The sequence below is a fragment of the Artemia franciscana genome, chromosome 17, assembly GCF_032884065.1.
Source record: "Artemia franciscana chromosome 17, ASM3288406v1, whole genome shotgun sequence".
In the NCBI taxonomy this organism is placed as follows: Eukaryota; Metazoa; Arthropoda; class Branchiopoda; order Anostraca; family Artemiidae; genus Artemia; species Artemia franciscana.
Genome location: NC_088879.1, coordinates 42,928,260 through 42,951,648, shown reverse-complemented (window position 1 = coordinate 42,951,648; position 23,389 = coordinate 42,928,260). Strand labels below are relative to the sequence as shown.

Genomic DNA, 23,389 nt, shown 5'->3' with positions numbered 1-23,389 from the left:
TATATATATATATATATATATATATATATATGTATATATATATATGTATATATATATATATATGTATATATATATATGTATATATATATATATATATATATATATATATATATATATATATATATATATATATATATATATATATATATATATATATATATATATATATATATATATAAAAGGATGTTAGGTCTCAGATGCCCCATTTTCGACTCAAATTGGATCAGCAGACATAGGGAGTTGGAGGAGGGAAACAGAAATCTTGGAAAACGCTTAGAGTGGAGAGATCGGGATGAAATTTGATGGGAAGAATAAGCACAGGTTCTAGATACGTGATTGACATAATTGGAATGGATCCGTTCTCTTTGGAGGAGCTGGGGAGTGTGTATTAATTTGAAAAAATTAGAAAAATTGAGGTACTTTTAACTTAAGAACGGTTGACCTGGAATTTTTTATTTAGAAGGAATTCATGTCTCAGAGCTCTTATTTCAAATCCCGACCAGATCTGTTGATATGGGGGGAGTTGGAGGGGGACATCTTGGAAAACGCTTGAAGTGGAGGAATCGGGAGGAAGCTTGGTGGATAGAATAAGCATATGTCCTTGATACATAATTGACGCAACCATACTGGATTCGCTCTCTTTGGGGGAGTTGGGGGGAGGGGTTCAGTGATTTGGCGAGTTTGGTGCTTCTGGACGTGCTAGGACGATGAAAATTGATTGGCGTGTCAGGGAGCTGCACAAATTGACTTGATAAAGTCGTTTTCCCAGATTCAACCATCTGGGGGGCTAAAGGGAGAGGAAAAATTAGAAAAGATGAGGTATTTATAACTTACGAGTGGGTGATCGGATCTTAATAAATTTTGATATTTAGAAGGACATCGTGACTCAGAGCTCTTATTTTAAATCCTGACCAGCATTAAGTCTCTGATTTTTCTTTTAAATCAATCTATTGATTCTTAGAATTTTGTTGAGCTCATACCATATGAGCTCTTAGCTCTTGTTAGTACTATATTTGGCTGCATCTGATAACTTAGTTCAGAAAACAGTTTTAGGAAGTATTTTAGAAAGTTCCTAGACAAAAAAAAACTTTTATAGGAGTTTAGTGGTTTTGTGCTCCAAGACAAAAAGAAAATCTTAAGTACACAATTCTTAGTATCCTTTTTGGCCGAATTTAATAACTTAGCATATTATTTTTGGCTGCATTTGAAATTTAATTCATAAAGTAGTTTTAGAAAGCTCCAATACAAAAAGAAAAAATTCTAGACAAAATTTAAAAAATCTATATTTTAGAAATTTCCTGAACAAAAAGAAAAGTTATTAAGTATGCACTTCTTAGTATTATTTTTGGCAGCATCTGACAAGTTATTTCAGAAAATACTTTTGGAACGTATTTTAGAAAGCTTCTAGGTAACACAAAACACAAAAAGAAATTTTTTTACAAATTTCTAAGTATTATTTTGGCTGAATCTGACAACTTACTTAAGAAAATAGCTTAAGAAAGTATTTTAGAAAGTTCCTAGACAAAAAGAAAGAATTCCAAGACAAAATTAAAAAAATGTTTTAGAACGTTTCTATACGAAATTCCTTTGTATGTATTTTTTTAGTATTATTTTTGGCTGCATGTGACAACTTATTCCAGAAAATCAAACATTTTGTGGTAACGACTATAAGTAAGGAGCGACCCAGCTCAATAGTAGCCGAAACTCTAAAACACGGAATTTTGATACCGATAGATATATCAAAAGAATTGGATTTTTATGCTGATTTCGAAATATTCATTAAGTTTAGTCTTACCCATCAAAGGCTACAAGTCTGAGAAGATTTGCATTATTTTCGAAGAAAAGGGGAAAACACCACCAAAAAGTCATAGAATCTTAACGAACATCACACCATCAGAATGAAAATACACAGCGTATCAGAGAGCCCTACTATAGAGGTTTCAAACTCCTATTTGCAGAGATGTGGAATTTGTATTTTTTGCCAAAAGAAAGATCACGGGTGCGTGTTTATTTGTTTGTTTATTTTTTACCCAGGGATGATTGTATAGACCCAGTGGTCCTAGAATATTAGGAGAGGGATCATTCAAATGGAAATTAAAAATTTTAAGTGACCAAAAACTTGGAGGTTAACTAAGCCCCCTCAACGCCCTCTTTTTAAATCAAAATCTTCCCATCAAAATTTTGAGATAGCCATTTTTTCAGCATAGTTTTAAGGCCCAGTAACTCTGCCTTTGGAGATATCATGACTCCACCGCCAGAGCCCGCGGGGAAAGACATTTAAGCTACAAAATTTGTCCACTGTTTCCGTATAGTATTTGTTATTGCATACATTTTCTGGTGAGGGATGGGGCGAATTTTCTGCTGGTGGGATTTTCCACGGGGATAATTTTCCATGGGGAGGGAAGTTTCCAAGGGTGAATTTCATACGGGGGGAATTTACCAAAATTCCTATACGAACTTCGTCTGATGTATTGCTTTCTCTTTGCCGACTCAATTTTACGCGTGTAGATATTAAGGGTAATTGTCCGGGGTAAATTTTTACCAAGATTAAATTGTTTAGAGAATAAGTCCGTAGGGATGGGGGATTTTTCCATGGAGGTATAGCCATGATTTCCTGGTATTATTAGAAAACGATAAGATATTAATTTCAAAAAATAAGGTTTTCTTCAACTGAAAGTAAAGAGTAGCACTAAAACTTAAAACAAACATAACTTATTACATATATAAGGGGGAAGCGGTTGCTTTTGCTCAACACCTCGCTCTTTACGCTAAACTTTGGATTATGCTCTAATTCTTTAAGAACGACTTCTGAAACACTATGTGAAGCTTTTTTTAAAGTATTAAAAAAAAACTTTAGCTTAAAGAGCGAGGAGCAAGCTCCCTTTATGAGGAAGTTGAAGAGCATCTCCGCTTATATACGTAATAATTTCTGTTAGTTTTAAGTTTTAATGTTACTCCTATGGAGCTATACTTGACAAGCCATTTCAAAGAACCGTTTTTATGACTTATTTATTCTAGAATTTCACAAGACATTTAAGAAAGTTTCCAATAAAAATATTCCTAACTTTTATTGAATGTGGCTATCTTTTAACAAAATTAATTTCCTATAGCATGTCTGTTTCGGTCTTTCAAAAAAGAAAACAATCTGGTATTTTTGAAAATTCTAACTAGAGAGTTCCCAGAGCTTCAAAAAATCCTAAGCAACTTCTATTGGCTATTCATACTTGGTGATGTGCTTCCTGGAAAACCACACCAGATATGCATCCACGTTTCTAAACAATAGTCAGACCTCTTTGAACGTTCACAATAGGCAGTTGCCGTAACTTGAATAAATCTCATTTATTCCGAACTTTTATTACTGATACCTAACCCCTTGAAGAGAGAAAAAAACAAAAGACCACTGTTTCAGGATTTCAGGGATAAAGTAACTACCAAACACTTTAGAAAGCTCTGATTAGAGAAGTTCCAGATATTAAAAAAAAATTCGACAGCTTTTATAGTCTAAATATTTTATGGTACATTTCTTGGAAAACAATACTACAGAACTGTTTCCAGATATCCAAACAATAATCAGACCTTTTCAACAGTTCACAATAGACAGTTCTAGCATCTCGAAACTATTTCAGACATGCCAAGCTTTTATTAGCGATATTCTACTCCTGAAGAGGAGAAAAACAAAAATTGCACATCTGCTTTGGCATTTCAGAAACAAACATCAAATTTTAGACAGTTCTTACTTCGCAGTTCCCAGAAATTCAAAAATTCTCAAGCAACTTTTACAGACACACTCCATGGAAAATAATACTCCATTTCTGTTTCCACATTTCCAAAACAAATAAAAAAAAAATCAAGACTTTTTCGATAGTCCACAATAGACAGTTTGATATATTTCAAATATAGCGAACTTTTAGTAGCGATACCTCACTCACTGAAGAGACAGACAGAAAAAAGGAAAAGAAAAACAATTACACGTTATATTTGGCCTTATAGAAATAAAAGAAACAAATATGAGACATTTTAGAAAGTTCTCACTACGCAGTTCCCAGAAATTAAAAAAAAAATATTCAGCAACTTTTATGGACATCATGGAAAATAATAACCCATATCTGTTTCCACATTTCCAAAACAAATGAAATAAGTCACGCCTTAGAAGTTTTACAATGGACAGTTCGGTATATTTCAAATATACTGAATTTTTATAAGTGATACCTCACTCGCTGAAGAGACAGAAAAAAAGGTATAAAACAATTGCACGTTATATTTGGCCTTATAGAAATAAAAGAAACAAATATGAGACATTTTAGAAAGCTCTCACTTCGCAGTTCCCAGAAATTAAAAAAAATATTTAGCAACTTTTATGGACACACTTCATGGAAAATAATAACCCATATCTGTTTCCACATTTCCAAAACAAATGAAACAAGTCACGCCTTAGAAGTTTTACAATAGACAGTTCGGTATATTTCAAATATACTGAATTTTTATAAGTGATACCTCACTCCCTGAAGAGACAGGAAAAAAGGTATAAAACAATTGCACGTTATATTTGGCCTTATAGAAATAAAAGAAACAAATATGAGACATTTTAGAAAGCTCTCACTTCGCAGTTCCCAGAAATTCAAAAAAATCTTTAACAGCTTTTATAGACACACTCCATGGAAAATAATAACCCATATCTGTTTCCACATTTCCAAAACAAATGAAACAAAAGTCATACTTTTTAGAAAGTCTACAATAAACAGTTCGGTTTATTTCAAATATACTGAATTTTTTTTAGTGATACCTCACTCCCTGAAGAGACAGAAAAAAAAAGGTATAAAACAACTGCATATTATATTTGGCCTTTTAGAAATAAAAGAAACAAATATGAGATATTTTAGAAAATTCTCACAAGATAAGCCAGATATTCAAAATTCTTTAGTAACTTTTATTGATTATATTCTTGAAGATACATTTCTTGGAAAATAGTGCCACAGAGCTGTTTCCCCATTTCAAAAAAGAAAAAAAGTCAGAAAAAGTTCGCAAATTTCGCGACAGTTCGCAAAAGCTTTCGAAAGTTCACAATAGACAGTTCTAGCAACTTTAAAATATTTCAAACGTACCAAATTTTCAGGAACAGAGATTCGGGAACAGAGATTCAGAAAATCTTCGGCTAGTTTTAGACAAATATACTTAATTATACAAAAATTGGAAATATTACCCCACAGGTTTCCACATTTCAAACAAAATGAAATAAGTCAGACATTTTCAAAAGATCTCAATAGACAGCTCCAGCAACTTAAATAAGTCTTAAATATGCCCAACTTTTATTAGTAATACCTCAACCCATGAAGAGAAAGAAAAAACGTTTTCCTATCTTTTTTTTTATTACAGAAATAAAATAAATAACTACCAGACATTTCAGAAAGTTCTCAAGAGACAACTATCCGAGATTCAAAAATCTATAACTACATTTATAACTACGTCTATATAGATACGTCTACATCTATAACTACGTCTATATAACTACGTCTATATAGAGTATATAGACGCTGACACAGAGTATAGAGTATATACATACTCAGCGTATATCATGATATAACAGAGTATATCATGTATATACATACATGTCAGCGTCTAAATATAGACGCTGACACAGAGTATAGACACAGAGTATAGAGTATATACATACTCAGCGAATATCATGATATAACAGAGTATATCATGTATATACATACATGTCAGCGTCTAAATATAGACGCTGACACAGAGTATAGACACAGAGTATAGAGTATATACATACTCAGCGTATATCATGATATAACAGAGTATATCATGTATATACATACATGTCAGCGTCTAAATATAGACGCTGACACAGAGTATAGACACAGAGTATAGAGTATATAGCATCTGGAAAATACTACCCCACTGCTGTTAGCACATTTCAAAACAAAATGAAACAACAGTCAGACGTTTTCAGCAGTTCTCAATGGACAGTTCCAGTAGCTTAACTAAATCTCAAATACACCGAACTTTTGTTATTAATACCCCACTCCTTGCAGAGAGTATAACAAAAGAACTACTACACATCTGTTTCAGCATTTCACAAAACTGAAACACTTCAGACATTCATCCACTTTTAACGCCTTCCCCAAACAAAGACTTAGCCAGGATTTCGCCAAGGAGGAGGCTTTTTTTCAGTTCTTTAAAGAAAATGCATAAACTATTTCTAATGATAGAGGTTTTTCTCAGTGGGCGAGGGAGGCTATAGAAATTAAAAAACATATATTTGCTAATATTTCAATAAATAGAGACACAGGGAATTTAAATATTGACCCAATTTATGATATTCTTTTAAAAAATGAACCAATAGTCGATGGGGGAATTAAAATTTTACACAATCACCAGGGGACAAGATTACCCACTAGACCAAAAAGAGTTGCTTCAATGTTAGCTTACAAAAGGATTATTTCGCAACAGAATAATTAACTAAGTTTCAATTTTCATAAATTTTCCTCAGTTGCTCTTTGATTCTCATTGAAATAACTCGCATAGCTGCTTTTCCCTACGTGGATAAGTAGCGACAATTGTATTTATTATATTTGGTGGTGGTTTTTATTTGTTTTTAGATTAGTTTTCTTTTAATTTTCTATCTTGTGCTGAAGACGCCTTGTTTTATACAGGCGAAATATCCGCGTTGTTTTAGTCTTTTAATTCTACTGGCCGTCGTCTCGTTTGAAGTTTTCTTTTTTAGTTTTCTTTTATCTCTCTTGATTGTTTAATGCATAAACAAAAATCAGACCACTACATACAACAAGGATACACGACTGCTCTTGATATTTTACTTTGTAAATGTACAAAACGGTTGAAACTCATTTCAAAGACTTGAAGGAAATTATTTTTAAATGACATCTAACAATGTAAAGACGCTTTTGTGGTTTCGAACTTTTTTTTAGAAACTCGCAACATTTCCTTTAAGTTTCATTGGGAAGGTTATTTAAATAGAGAGTGTGTTTTAAGAAATATTTATTTTCAGTTAGTCATCACGAGGTTCCAGACCATATTTTCCACGAGGTTCTTGCCACGACATATTTTTAGTGCATTGTTTCATCGTTTTCTGTTTCTCTTCTTCATGAGTGTTCGTACTTACTTTTGTTATTATTCTATTTATCTATTGTTCATATTTGTTTTATAATTGCATAATATATCTATATGTAACAATAGAAGACTAGGGCACATTCTGCGGATGAAGGATGACAGATTGCCAAGAAGGATGGGAGGGGAGGATGTTGTAAGGAAAGGTTTAAGGGAAATGGGAGCCTCCTGGGAGGGTGTAAAGAGGGATTTTTTGAATAGACTGGGATAGAGGAGGAGCGTGCGTAGCTTTGTTGGCCTCAGGCGGCTTGGTCCAGCGGTGAGTTTTTAGCAGTAGTAGTAGTAGTGTAATATAAAACAATACATAATTCATTTTTATGTAATTACCGTTAATTGAATTTAGTATTATAAATTCGTATTTATATTTATTAAAACTTTACGCCAAAAATGAGTTAAGACTTTGGGTTATTTCGAAAATTTTATTACAAATATATTGTTAAGACCGACTATTTGAAGCAAACGTCTTTGAAATATGAATATTTTTCTTGACGCCAAGATAAGAGATCATGTCATCAGTTATCCCTATCCCCTTGCCATCCCCTATCTCTATCTCTGCCAGGTAATCCCTTTATTTGTCCACATGAGGAGGGGGAGATTTCATCCCTAGGATTTGCCCCAGAAAATCCTCACTCAAACAAAAACTGAATGTTTTCAAGTTTTATTCACACCACCAATACGAACAACCCATAGGATCAACCCACGGTTGCCAGCTTAGTGATTCATCACTGCTTTTTAATTAATTATTGAAAAAGTTGATTGCTTTATCATTAAATATTTTAAAGAAATTTAAGTACATTATCTTTTGATCGCTTCCACGTATTAAAATAATTTATTAATCTCGCGACATTACACCGTCATTTTCACCACAAGATTATAGGGAAGTAATTCCTCTTTTTCTCTTTGGTGAGACCCCTAAGCGCCACCAACAGTGCACAATACTTTTTATAAACCCCTTGCTTTTTTAGCTATGTGTTATTTTAGCAGAATCGTACTAAATATAGAATGTGTTAAACCGTGCGATCGTATCGAACAAGCTGTGTCGTGTGAAATGCTTGAGCAATCTAAAGCCCCAATGAAGGAAAAATTAAATCTGAATGTTTGACCAGGTGAAGTGGAAACTTACATAACCTTGTTTATCTTAAAAAAATGAAAAAAGCAGAAAATCAGATAAATTTTCTAAAAATTAGCTAAACAAGCGGCACCCGAACAGCTGAAGAAGTTGTAGCTTTACATTGATCGTTTTCATTGTTTTCATTGGGATTAATTTTTATTGATTGAATTTCTATGGACGAAAAAATTGTCAAATTTAACCAAACAGTTTCGCTTATTTATTTTCACGGTAAAACGTGACAACACTGGAAAAAAAAATTGTGGCATTTTCCTAAGCAGTTCATTGTCCTTAAACATCCATCCAAGATAAATCTTAAAAAAACGTAGTTTTCAGGTTTGAATACACCTAAAGTTGGTCTGGGGGGAAAAGTTTTTATTTTATTTTAACGCTCTTGGTACTTCAGAAGTTAAAAATACGACCAGAATCCTATCTGGGCTGGGAAGCCAATGTTTTTACAGAGGCAGGAGGGGAGTACAAATTGAAAAAAAAACAACGGTTTCCAAATACCTTTTCGAAGAGACTCCTACTATCTTACGCATAATACATTTTACTATTGGGGGTTATTATAACCCTCACCCTGGTCACCAATATACTTCAAGTGGTGGCTAAAGTATGAGGAAAATTAGCATGAAACATCGATGATAGAAACACGATTTGTTCATGTCTCTTTTCTTGTTACTATGTGCGTTCTCAAATTTGCGCATTAGGCGTCTCTATGACGCGACTCGTAAATAACGAACCAGCAAGACAAAAACATGTAAAAATTATTACAATTTGATGAATTTCTAAGTGGTTGTGAAATTTGTTTCTCATGAAAGTGGATCAAATTTTCTTACGCAATTTGCCCCAGAAAGAGGGAAGTCAAAACAATTTTTCGCCTTTTTTTTTTGCCAAGTCCAGAAAACGGAAAGATCGGATCGTCTTAGAAGCGTGGGAGATGGAAAAAAAATAGCTGAGGTGAAAAAGGATTAACTAAACAAAGAAAAAAATAAAAATGAAAACTTGTCTTAGAACTAAGAGAAAAAATGTATATGTTGGGAAAGAGGCTGGAAGACGTTTATACCAAAAGAAATAAAAATAAAATTGCAAGAATGCATGGTCCAATCAAGTTTTCTTATGTAATTTAGATCAATTAATTATGTAATTAGATCATTATGTAATTTATGTAATTAGATCAATTAAATTATGTAATTTAAATCGTATTACAAACCAAATCTCATTTTTTTTATGTCTAAGTCAAGACATGAAGACGTCTCAGAGATGCAAAAATAGAAAAAAATATGAAATACTAGCTGTTGGGGTGGCGCTTCGCGCCACCCCAACACCTAGTTGGTGGGGGCGCTTCGCGCCCCCCCCAAGCCCCCCCGCGCGCGTAAGTCGTTACGCGCCATAATAGTTACGTGCCATTGTAGTTGTGTCCCTATGTCCCACCTGTGAATATAGATATATATATATATATATATATATATATATATATATATATATATATATATATATATATATATATATATATATATATATGGTTTTAACTACGTAAAACTTATACAACATTCTTTGCTGTCCCATTGTCTATAGATATATATATATATATATATATATATATATATATATATATATATATATATATATATATATATATATATATATATATATATATATATATATATATATGGTTTTAACTACGTAAAACTTATACAACATTCTTTGCTGTCCCATTGTCTTTGCATATAAATAGATTGTCAGGTTTACCGACTCTTGAACATGCAACATATAATGGTCCATGGGAAAACAATCTGTATTCAGATCTATACCTCATGATTCTAATGATTGCCCTTGAGCTTTGTTGATGGTGATTGCTAATCGACCATTCCCTGTCCCGGTGTCCCGGTCGTCATTTACATCCCCCTGTTTCCCCCGGTGTCCCCGTTGTAGTTGTGTCCCTGTGTCCCGGTCGTCATTTATATTCCCTGTGTCCCGGTCGTCATTTGTATCCCGGTGTCCCGGTCTGTATATACATTCGTTTTTTAGTTTTGTTTTTCTCCTTTATTTTTTTCCTTTTTTTTCTTTTTTAGCTTATTTAGATTTTTAGATTTTTTAGTTTTTTTATTAGTTTTTATTTTTTTTTTCTTTTTAGTTTTTTTGTCCCGGTCGTCATTTATATCCCCCTGTTTCCCCCGGTGTCCCCGTTGTAGTTGTGTCCCTGTGTCCCGGTCGTCATTTATATTCCCTGTGTCCCGGTCGTCATTTGTATCCCGGTGTATTTTTTTTTATTAGTTTTTAGTTTTTTTTGTAGTTTTTGCCTTTTTTAGTTTTTTCAGTTTTGACGTCACCTGATCCAGTTTTTTCAGGTGACGTCACCTGATCCACGATCCACAGATCCACAGACAACTTATTTTTATATATATAGATAGTTTTTTTTTTTTTACTTATGCCCTGGTCGTCATTTATACTCCCTGTGTCCCGGTGCTTTGTTGATTGCTAATCGAACATTCCTTTTGTCCTGGTCGCTTTCTCTTTGAGTTTCGTCATTTATTTTTTTCTTTTTTAGTTCTTTTAGTTTTTACCTTTTTTAGTTTTTTTTAGTTTTTTAGATGAAAATTTTTTTTAGTTTTTTCCTTTTTTTCTTTTTAGTTTTTTATTGGTTTTTACCTTTATTTTAGCTTATTTTTCAGTTTTTTCCTTTTTTTTAGTTTTTTTTTATTTTTTATTTTTTTTAGTTTTTTACCTTTTTTTAGTTTTTTTAGTTTTTTTTAGCTTTTTTACTTTTTTTATTAGTTTTTAGTTTTTTTTTGTAGTTTTTGCCTTTTTTTAGTTTTTTCAGTTTTCTTTTTAGTTTTTTATTGGTTTTTACCTTTATTTTAGCTTATTTTTCAGTTTTTTCCTTTTTTTTTAGTTTTTAGTTTTTTTAGTTTTTTATCTTTTTTTTAGTTTTTTTAGTTTTTTTAGTTTTTTAGCTTTTTTATTTTTTTTTATTAGTTTTTAGTTTTTTTTGTAGTTTTTGCCTTTTTTTAGTTTTTTTAGTTTTTTAGCTTTTTTATTAGTTTTTAGTTTTTTTTGTAGTTTTTCCCCTTTTTTTTTTTTTTTTAGTTTTTTAGCTTTTTTATTTTTTTTATTAGTTTTTAGTTTTTTTGTAGTTTTTGCCTTTTTTAGTTTTTTCAGTTTTGACGTCACCTGATCCAGTTTTTTCAGGTGACGTCACCTGACCCATCCATCCACAGACAGACAACTTATTTTTATATATATAGATGGGGGGCGGGAGGCAAAACATAACATAAGAAGATAGCAATAATTTTCAAGCATGTTTCCCAAATGATTGTAAACCTTCTTTTTTCCAGTCCAGAAAAAGGAAATGTTGTCTTGGAAAGACGATGAACGGAAAATTGAAAATTTGAAGGAAAAAGCCAAAGAAAATAGAAAATATATGAAGAAAATAGTAATTTTTCATTTTTCATACACATCAAATTTCCTTATTCAATGTTTCCAATTATATTTCAGCAGCCTTCTTCTTTTTTCTTCTTCTTTTCAGTCCAGCTATATAAAAAAAATGTCTTTGGGTAGGTAAAGGACATCAAATCTTCAGCAGATCAAATTTTCTGATGCATTTCCCCCTTAACGTAAGATTTAAAACAGCTCCTCCATTTTTATTTATTTTTTTAATCCAAATTTGAAAAGAGAACCTTAGAGTAGGAATGTGAGAAAAAAGAGAAAAATAAGGAGGGAAACTATAAAACACAAAAACAGGCGAACTAGTTGAAAAAAAAACAAAAAAACAACAAGATCAAATTATAATAGTTGGTTTCAAACAGTTCGTGGTAACGAACTGTAGTAAAGAGCAACCCGGCTCAATAGTAACCGAAACTCTAAAAAATGGAATTTTGATACCAATAGTTACATCTACAGAACTGAATTTTAATGTTGATTTTAAATATATAAGTTTCATCAAGACCAGTTATGCCCATCAAAAGTTACGAACCTGAGAAAATTTGCCTCTTTTAGAAAATAGGGGAAACCCCCTAAAAGTCATACAATCTTAACGAAAATCATACCATCAGATTCAGCGTATCAGAGAACCTTTTTGTAGAAGTTTCAAGCTCCTATCTACAAAAATGTGGAACTTTGCATTTTTTTTGCCAGAAGACAGATCACGGATGCGTGTTTATTTGTTTGTTTTTTTTCCCAGTGGTGATCGTATCGACTGAGTGGTCCTAGAATGTCGCAAGAGGGCTCATTCTAACGGAAATTAAAAATTCTAGTGCCCTTTTTAAGTGACCCAAAAAATTGGAGGGCACCTAGGCCCCTCCCACAATCAGTTTTTCCCAAAAGTCACCGGATCAAAATTCTGAGATAGCTATTTTATCCACCATAGTTGAAAACCTAAAAACTATGTCTTGTTTTATAACTATGTATGTGACCTCCAAATGTCAGGAGGCTGTTTTCCGACAAGTGGCAATCAGAGGGTAGGCGAAAAAAAGGGCGACCAAAACACGCCCTCCACCGACTGTACGACCGAGACCTAAGGAGTGCTGAGCTATCGTTACAACCACAGTGGGAGGACGTCACGGCTGCTGCTCCGTTTCGGGACGTCTGGCGAGGGTTCGTTGATGCCCTATGTGTCACACCTGGCCCTGGAGGAACTAAAGTCTAAGGGTAAAATTACATACCGTGCCATAGGTTTCACGTTATGCTAGTGTGAAAGGTACTACAGTATCGTGTGAAACCCACCAAGCCAACAATTTGGGGAAAATCTGGATTGTACAGGGGCGACGTGTATTCGCGAGGCCTAAAGTCCTAATTTAGTGGACGGTGGTAGAAAAAGCTGGAATGTATCGTATATATAACTAGTTGTGTTCGACAATAAGCAAAGACAAAAACATATTTAGAAATAAAACGATGATGATTTTCAGCGAGTAAAAGTACCTACACAGGAGGCGTCGAATAATTTATCCCTAACCCTGAACTGCACTCCCGGCTGAAGGCCGAGAATCAGGAAAATGGTACCTGCGCTACGCAGACCCTTGGTCAGCATACAAATAAAGTTTCCTTTAAGAGTACCTTGTACCTATTAAGTACTTTCAAAGTACCTTGTTGATGGTCACTGGCTGAAAATAACCCTCGCTTGATTTCTGAGGTTATATATATATGTATATATATATATATATATATATATATATATATATATATATATATATATATATATATATATATATATATATGTATATATATATATATATATATATATATATATATATATATATATATATATATATATATATATATATATATGTATATATATATATATATATATATATATATATATATATATATAATTTTTTCTGTTAAACCTTAAGCAGACAGTGCCAAAATTTGGCCCGAGAGTGTGAAAGGTGTCACAGACCCCAATAAGTAATAGGGGTCGCAGACCCCTAATAAAACGAAAATACCGCACTGACCGAGTCCGTTGATTTTTGAATTAAAATCAAGCTGCCATCAAGTCATTGGCCAAATGGAGACAAAGTCGAGACAGACAGCCTGAGTGAGAGGCAAAGCTGGCTTAGCCTTTTTCAGGATTGAAACTGCCTCTTTGACTACCATGCTTCAATGACTCCATAGGCACCCACAAAACCTCCAGATCTATCGTATTTGGTAGAGCTGTCATATAGCAGCCGAAACAAAGCCAACCAATAGGTACATTTAATACCATAGACCATTTCACAGCATATCCGCTGATGGACTCTTTTTCGCAACTCTACTTTTAAAAAAGATAAAAAACTTTAGCGTAAAGAGCGAGGCGCTGAGGAGGGGACAGTCCCTTTCATATGCGGAATAATTTCTGTTCGTTTTAAGTTTTAATGTTGCACCTTACTTTCAGTTAAAAAAAAATGTTTTTTTTTTATTTAATTACCAGTATAAAGTCAACCGGTAGACACAATTAGCGGTATTTGAATTCAATTTTGGCGCCAACCTAGAAACAAAGACCTGTACAAAGTCGTAGAAAATGCTACAGATTTTTTGGCCGTATTGGCATCGATGATATTTGCAGGATTTCCTACAAAGAGTAACACTTGCATTAGCTGGTTTGGTTTGCGTTCGATTGGAGATCAGGCTTGAGGACTTCGGCGACATTTGCAAAGAATATCGACTACATTTTCGACATTTACGGGTCACTCCGATTGCTCCAGGGACTTAGATGACATTTGGGAGAGTTTCTGCATGTATTTGAATCCAACAGATAGTTGGGGCTAAGATCGAAATTAGTCAAATTTTCAACACAAGGCTGAAAAATCAACTCGATGGCCTATTAATTATACAAAATAGTAGCTTCAATTTACCAAAACTCACTTAAAAAAAAAAAAAAAAAAAAAAAAAAAAAAAAAAAAAAAAAAAAAAAAAAAAAAACATGCAAAATACATCGAGTGAAAGCATATGTGCAGTAGGGATCATCGCTGCACAAATCATGGCAATGCATATTACTGCGAAATTTTTCACAAAGATCAACAAAACACCGTTCACCGCTAAGCCTGAAGTAAGAAGGAATTACAGCAGGGCTAGCAATCGTCGGATGATTTGCTCCCAGCCACGCTGGGCCGAAGCAATCCCGGCCGAAGGCATCGAATCTGGAGACCGGTACCTGCAGTACGCACATCATTAGTCGGCATGTGAAAAAGTTATTAAATTTTTTTCCTAGCACTAAGGAAGAAACTTCCTTAAAAAATTTCAATGTCATTCAAATGTCAAAGAATTAAATTTTTTGAGACAATTGTTTGAGAATTTACATTCCATTGGTACACCCAATCCTAGAGTAAGCCTGTCCTGTTAAGCATCCTGGTACATCCAACGAAGTTTCAGAAAGAACAGAGGCAGTCTAAAAAAGGTGCCGAAGAATATTTTCAATGCCAATCTGTCAATGCCTTCTTCGAAAAGCCAATCTGGTCACCCTTAGAGAACACAAATTCCCTTGCGTTTTGCAAACAACGCACTCCGTAACCCCCGGACAAATTACCTATTTCCTAGTCAGTTTCCTCCCCTTCGACCTCACCTACCTCGTTCTGCTTCAGGAAAAATTCCCCTTCTTACCCCAATAAAATTGGCTACCGAAAGATATACTGTAACCCTCTGGATGGTAGGCATATTAAATACATGAGATTCCCCCCCCCCTTTTTTTTTTATTTCAACTGTTAAAAGTTTAATATGCAAATTTAGTTGTTTTTTTTTTAATTGAATTGCGCTTTGTAGGTTTCAGTGAAAGACTACATTATTCTTATGTGTTATTCCTATTTTATTCTGCAAGTTTCTTACTGTTTGACAACTGTTTTTTTACAATTTTCTAGACTTTCTCAAAAAAAAAATCCAGAATTATATTTTCTTGTTTATTCTGTACCCTTTTTTTTTACTGTGAAGTGCAAGCTACTCACTAGGGTTTGTGATAAACATTAAAAAAAGGAAATAAAAAAGAAAAAAAGAAAAAAAGAAGACATGCGGACAATGTTTGCAAGCCTATTAGCGAATGAATCCTAGTAATAGAACTTCGATTGCGGATTCTGGTGATTTGTGAACGGATTCTGGTGAATGTCGATCGCCGATGCTGGTGATCAGGCAGTCATAGCCATCCAAAACTAAACTCTAATGTCGTGCCAACCTAGAAATAACTTTCACGGAATTTTTGGCTGCAGAAACTTGTATGAAATTTGCGAAAAATTTCTACACAGATTAGTACTTGCAGCTCTCATAATCAGGCTTGCCACGTGGTGGAAAAAAAAGTCATTAGATTTTAGTGATTGTTTGGTTAATTTAGTGATTTTCTTCAATAATCTAGTGATTTTTATGCTGACTTAGATTTTTATTCTTTAATCAATATTAAAAACTACTAGAACTAATGATAAATCACTAGGGGGTGGGAACCCTGATCATGGTAAACATTGAAGGAACTTCTAGAATCACAGGCATCTTATAAGACTAGCTTCTCCAATGCCTGAAGGCGGCGTATAAAGCAGCGTTAGCAGACTTCTACCTTCCGATCTTCGGCCTTAGTCTATAACTCACTGAGAATGACCTCAGGACTCTCGCTTCCTTTTCGCATTCGAGAATCAAGATTTTTACACTGTCTATCGCTGATTCATAAGCCAAGAGGAGCCCAACTCCAACCTCAAACAAAACAACAGGTAGAACAATAGGGACTTCTTTTTTTACAGTGGAACTAAAACCTCAAGTGAATATTTCGACCCCATATCCAGGGGCCATCTTCAGCAAAAGACAAATAAATATATATATATATATATATATATATATATATATATATATATATATATATATATATATATGTATATATATATGTATATATATTATATATATATATATATATATATATATATATATATATATATATATATATATATATATGTATGTATATATAAATAAAACTTACATTGAAATCCAACCTTTAAAACTATTTGACAAAAAAAGTCCCAGAATCCTCACTTCATCCACAGCCAGGACTGATAGATACAATGAGGTAGATGAAATAAGCCAATTCATTCAAGTGAAGTAAAAATAATCAAGAACAGGCTTTCATTCCTAATCTTGCCTTTTTGGCAGCTAAATTCGAAAGTCTTTTAGTAACAGGTTCATTGGTATTCACTACTGGTTTTTTAATATAATTTGTTGAATCGTTTTTAACTAAATTTGTATACAAAGCGTTTAGTGAATACTCCCCCAAATCCCTATTTAAAGCAACCCCGACCTTGGAGGTATATTATCAACCCTAGAATCACAGCAGCCATCAATTTCAATTGTTTGAATTTCGCATCATATATGCTACAAGTCCGAATTCGAACAATAGGCTTTTAAGGACAATGCACGTACGTCCTTGAAGTAGTAAGGACTTGGGTTTCAGAAGAGGTTAGTGTCAGTTCTATCACCTCAAATCCTGTTTTTAACTACTTTTCACCCTTATTATACGTCTATGGACCTTTATTGGCCATATTTACCTTATCGTTTTGGCTACTATTATTGTAGGCCTTAGATACTTACAATCAATGATGAATGTTCTTGAACTGGTACAGACCTAGCCAGTAAGTATTTTTTAACTACTTTTCACAATATACCCCTCTAAAACCTCTGGTCTAACAACAAATTCGATAACTAAAATAATTATATCGCCAAATATAATTAAATCGAGTTTAAAAGGCATACTCACTAGCACCATTGATGTTGATTTCAAGAGCTCCATCAATAGTTGTACAGCCTCTTAGCGCCTGAATGACTGCCAAGTCTTTGACATTTTGACCTCCACAAATTTTGGGACATGTGTCTAAAAAATTAGAATATTGTGGTCACTAACTTAGAAAAATAAAAAGCGCTGGCTCCAGCTGTCAGTGAAAAAAAAGCGCCTTCTACATGGCATCTGGCATCATGGCATCATGGCATCTGGCATCATGGCATCTGAGTTTGTTGTTAGTGCAAGTCAGCTTGCTAGTGTATCTATCACACCTATATGATTAAATGGTATTAACAAAATCAAGGTATTATCAAAACTTCAATAATTGAAAATACAATTATTACATTCTTAGGCATGCTTTGAAAAATTCTTTTATTTCCAGCATTGAGAAGGTTGAATACTATTAAATGCTTATTAAGTGTTCTGATGCTGGTTAAAAACAGCGACTCTTAACTGGAGTACTGTATTTTCCATTAGAACATTTTCTCCAAAAAAATCTCTAATATATGGCTTTTCCAGGGTTGAAAATACAATTGTTACCAGACCCATTATAAAGGTAATTACACAACAACAAAGAAAACAATAGTATAGAACAAATAGAGAAAAATAAACTACCTTTACATTGACTGCAAGTTTTGTTAGGTCTATAATGTACTTTATGCTAAACACAATTTTAGGGACATGGATATATTCTACACACACATATACACACTGGGTGACGATAGCAATGCTTCCCCTACCCTGAGTTTTGGGGGGTTTCTAAGCCCAAGATAATTGTGGTCCCCAGAATCTCCCAAAAAATTGCCGTCAAAAATTAGTAATTTATGTTCCGTATTAGCCTAAGGGGATTCAATACCTTAAAGGATCGCCCGATCTCGTCCATCATCAACTTTTTAATTTGTGGGGCAAAATGTTTATAAGTGATTGGATAGTCTTGACATAACTTGCAGAGCTTAGTAAAGGGATCTGAATAAAGGACAGAAGACTAAAAGCCAACACTTACTTTCCCAGAAATCTTAGAAAAAAAAATAATTTCTTCCGTTTTGTGCCGGAGATAGAGATACTCAGTTTTAAAGAAACCTACCCCATTAGTAAGCGTGAAACTGAAATTTCCGACTAGATGGAGCAGAATTTTCTTTGGGAATTCCGTGTAGTGTTACCCGCTTTGATTGAAAAGTTTGCCGACGCAGAAGACGTAAGAATCATTGTCCTTACAATGGAATTTCAAAGTCTGACCACAGATTCTCAATATTTATAAAAGGTGGCTAGTCCCCCGGGAGAATTCTCTCGCAGATCGTTTGTCTTTGGGACGGTCAGCCGACACTGATGCTCGCAAAATGATTTTAAGGCATCGAACCCCCTTAAAGTTCGCGTATGTACGATTGTCAATTTTGCAGGAAATTTCAGAGAACCCAACTTCAAGGATAGTGGGAACATCGGGGGAACAGGATTTAATTCTTTAAAACGTGTTCACGGTCAGAAAAAAACACCGCGTTGCAGTGCAGAGGGGACTGCTACGCTATGAATGTAGATCAAAACAAGAATTGAACATGAGATGTAACAATTTTAGCCTTAACGAACCTAGAGTCTTACGTTTGCAATATGAAGCTTTTCAAGTACCAATGACATCAAACTAAAACATTGTTCGCTCCATTGACCATATTAGGTCTATGCAAACCTCAGAACTGCAAAATTTCTGAGTTTTTTTTTTTCAATTCACTTTGAATTTATGAGGTTTTTAGGGCAGCATTACTTTTTCTCAGTGTTGCCACATTGGAACGTAAATATGAATAGGTAAACTAGTTAATTAAACTTGGCAACGCTTTTAGCCAGTAGGAATTCAAATATTACTAATTTGTTGATTCCCTGAAAACAACTATACCTTTAAAAGCAAGTTAGATCTTCTTAAAAGGTATGGTGTTGTGTATTTTTAGCTGATTTTCTACTGATTTTTCAGCCACATGTCTTTTTTTTTTATTTGGCGCTCGTTAAAACCAAAAACTGCATACCAGCATATGAAGGTCATTTGCACAAGCAAATACAATTTTTAAATTCTCAGTTTTAACTAATAAATAAAAATAATAAATAAATTTATCAATTTTAACTAATATTTTATATGGTATACCATTGTGTAAGTTTCCACTTTACTAAACTCAAAAGAATTCTATTATATTTTCAAAATGACAAATTTTTGTTTAAAAATTTGTTTTTGCCCTTGGTACTCGAAGGACATGGATATTAGTTTAGTTTACACGCATAAACCGGGCAAGAAGAGCAGCACTTCCCCTATCCACAAATTCTCCATTTCTAAAAACTGGGCGCTTTAAAATTTTCAAAAAAATTTAACGTTAGCGAAAATTAACGATATCTGAAATATACCCCCGCCCCTAATTTGCAAATATATAGCCCAAATTTGTTTCTAAACTATTTTATTTTTATCTTATTTAGGTATATTTCATCTGCATCAACCAAATTTCCCTTCTCAAGTGTTTCTTGTATAATACTTGTAGCACGTGCTAGTGCTACACATGGTGAGATAGCACTTTAGTGCCACAGGTGGCAACCCTGTTGTGCCTTCTTGCTGTTGGAAAACTGGAGGCACAATACGAGAAAGCTCTAGAGAAGGTAGTGAATTTCGGTACTTGCAGAAAAAAGCCATGAATCCTAAATCAAGCCTCTAACTAAAAGACTGGAGAGGGTCGTGGTGAACGACTATACCTGCTCAATAGTCCTGTTTTGGATCTTCTGATCAACGGTTCTGATGCGCGGGTTAAAGCGTTTTCACAACAGAAGCCGCAGGGCAAGTGATTTCAATCTCTAAGTTAAAAAGGATGAAAGTAAGCAGGTGAATGAAAAAGTTTGCAAGCTTTCTTATGTTAAGCTATGAAGGGGCTAAACATCATTACATGCAATATAATTAAACATGAATTTCAATTAGTTGATACTGGTACGCACAAAAAGAGAAGAAGGGGGAGGGGATCAGGAGCCCAGCCATCCCTGAAATTCCAATTTCTCTAACTTTCTGAAGACTTCCTATTCAAATTATCAAATGATTTTCAACTATCCCCCCCCCCAAAAAAAAACTACTTATGTGCTGAGTTAATATATAGCTGAATATATCGTAGTACTTCCCGGTTATTGGAACACATTCAATAATCGCACTTAGATTACATCTCAGAAAACCGGTTTCATTGCAACAAAAACAAGTGATGGATGATATAATGCATTAGACTAAGAACGCATTGGACTTGTATAATTTGGGCTAGCTCTCTGGACGAGTTCTACACATTAGACCACGAAAATTTAATATAGAAGAAAAAAAGAAAAGAATAAAAACCTACCGTTGCATTGAGTGCAAGTTTTATAGGGACGATTGAAACTGTCGGTCTCCATCTTTTCCTGATAACCAACAGGGCAGTCTCGAATACATGTTCGATTAAAAGGCTTATATTCCCCTAATTTGCCACATTTTGATTCTGGCATGTTAATACATTCAGTCATATTTACGCAGCGACGGTTTCGATACTGAAATGAAATAAACTAGTTAATATTGAAATGAAATAAATAGTAGTTTTAACACTGTTAATTTCTAGTTTAACTGTTTTGATTTTTGCAAAATACATACATTCAGTCATATTTACGCGGCGATGGTTTCGATACTGAAATGAAATAAACTTGTTAATATTGAAATAAAATAAATAGTAGTTTTAACATTATTAATTTCTAGTTTAACTGTTATGATTTTTGCAAAATAACTTAAAAATAATAAAAAATGTATATGGAAATTGTTTCCCTTCATAAGCAACTTATTGCTAACATCAGAATAGCTCTAATCGTACATATGGGTAAGGAGCACCTAAGCATCATTCACAGCCCCCCCTCCCCGGAAAAATAAGTTAAAAATTGCTAAAAATTGCTTGAAAAATATCTCCAGTCCTCCTTAATATTCGGCTTAATATGCAGTTCCCACACGACCCGTAAAATGGTAATACTGATTCCCAAAGTAGTACAGTCTGATTTCTGTCTAATATCTCTTTAGAAATTTAAATTGTTGATATTAAAATCAATACAAAAAAACTAATAAAAAAATCGCCTCGTTCGGAATAAATATTACTACAATGAGAACAGATCTATTTGTACATAGGAGAAGGGAGAATCTAATCACCTTCACAGTCACCCCCTCCCAGTTCCCTTAGAAAACTATGTTAAGGAACTGCGGAAACCTGAGAACTGGGTTTTAAAAATAGGCCTCCTTTTTAGCATCAAACTTCAACTCTGAAAAATCCCGATCCCGCTTTAAGATTCAACTGTGTCCCCTATATGTTCTTGTTTCAATGCTAATTTTAAAACTAAATCTCATTTTGCAATCCTAAACCTATGTAACACAGTGGTTCGTATTACCACGGATGTCAACAGGGATCTTATGGTACTGGAAGTATGTTACCATATGCCTGAAATAAGACAGCGCAGCGATGATACGAATAAGCGCCGAAAGCACCTTTTTGGGAGAAAATGTGTCGAGGGGACAATTTTTCAAATTCGTTTAGAAGACGACCTGAATTGATGAATTCAATGAACTTTTTAATGAATTCAAAAAGCGCCCTGATACACACCATCTGGCAACAATAGTAAATTGTATATAAAAAAAAATGGATATCCGGGATATTGAAGTCATAATATTGCTACTTTCAAACTCGCAGGCCACCTGACAACACAATGATGAAGGCTCTCCCTCCATCCAACCTCGTAATTAGTTCCTTTTTTCGCCATCTCCCAAGACGAATATAGTACACAGATGCAACCAAAAGAAACTATTTTATTTTTAATAAAAAAATGTTATTCAAAATCAATATTAAATGCAGAAATTTTTGCACAAAATTGAGACTCGAAAAAACGGATTTTATTTTCCTAAAACTGTTTTGCTATTTTAAACATGTCATAACTAAAAAAAATTACCCTTCTTTGTCATTTTTGTGGCCAAAAACATAATTTCGGCCTTAATCGAACCAAATTGTCGTAAGACCAAAACGATAGAGCTGTTCTGTTTATTGTGTAGAAAAGTCCTACGACAATTTATCATTTATTAAGGTGACATACTAATTCGGTTATACGTTCTTTCTTCTGCTTAATAATGTAGAGTCTGTAATATACTTATTACAGACGAATGAGGAAGACCAACAGAAATTTAATAAATACCGAGATAGAAATGTAATAAAAAAATTAAAAACGAAATTAAAAAAGTTAAAGAAAGAGAAAAAGAAAGAGTAAAATAAAAAGTTAGAGAAAGAGTAAAAGAAATTAAAAAAATTCTTAAAAAAAGAAATTTAATAATTAATTATTATACTGAATATATAACAGAAATTTAATTTTACAAATATACAAAAATGTAACAATAAATTTAATAAAAAACCGTAAAGTGTGGTGTTGAAAATTTGAAGTACTAAGGACATTGAAACTGAAATCTGCTTGTTTAATTTTGTTATGTGAAAACTTAAATATCTAAATATATCTTAGAATTCAATGTCTATAGAAAAAAACCTTCATGTGTAGTTATCCAGTTCTTGGTAGTACAGGGCACAAAAATAAAAATCGGCAAAAAAAAGCTAAAACACATGGCCAAGAACAGCTTAAGATGACGCAACTTTCCTTTGAATATGTTATGTTCTTTGGGAAACAACATATTGTTAATTATTAGATAACTTCGAAGACCATACTGCCTTTCCATGACGAAAGTAAAACCGTTCAAAATAGGGATGAAACCTTTTTATTGACAGTGAACAGATACAAAAATTAACTGGATATTTTGAACACATATATAGTGTTCATCATCAGCAGTAAAACTCTTTTTACTGCTGATTTTTACTGCGAAGTTTTATTGCTGATGATGAACACTGTATATGTGTTCGAAATATCCAGTTAATTTTTGT

General features: G+C 33.5%; 1 protein-coding gene across 2 annotated transcripts in view; it reads right to left on the bottom strand.

The window, feature by feature from the left end:
• LOC136038269 (insulin-like peptide receptor) overlaps positions 1-23,389 on the bottom strand; it is a 258,331-nt gene that overhangs the window by 72,911 nt on the left and 162,031 nt on the right. For both annotated transcript variants that reach the window (XM_065721386.1, XM_065721387.1), the window contains exons 8-9: positions 20,804-20,987; positions 17,442-17,555 (exon numbers count right to left, since the gene is read on the bottom strand). In XM_065721386.1, coding sequence (XP_065577458.1) covers positions 17,442-17,555; positions 20,804-20,987 — 298 coding nt within the window. The remainder of the gene's footprint in view (positions 1-17,441; positions 17,556-20,803; positions 20,988-23,389) is intronic.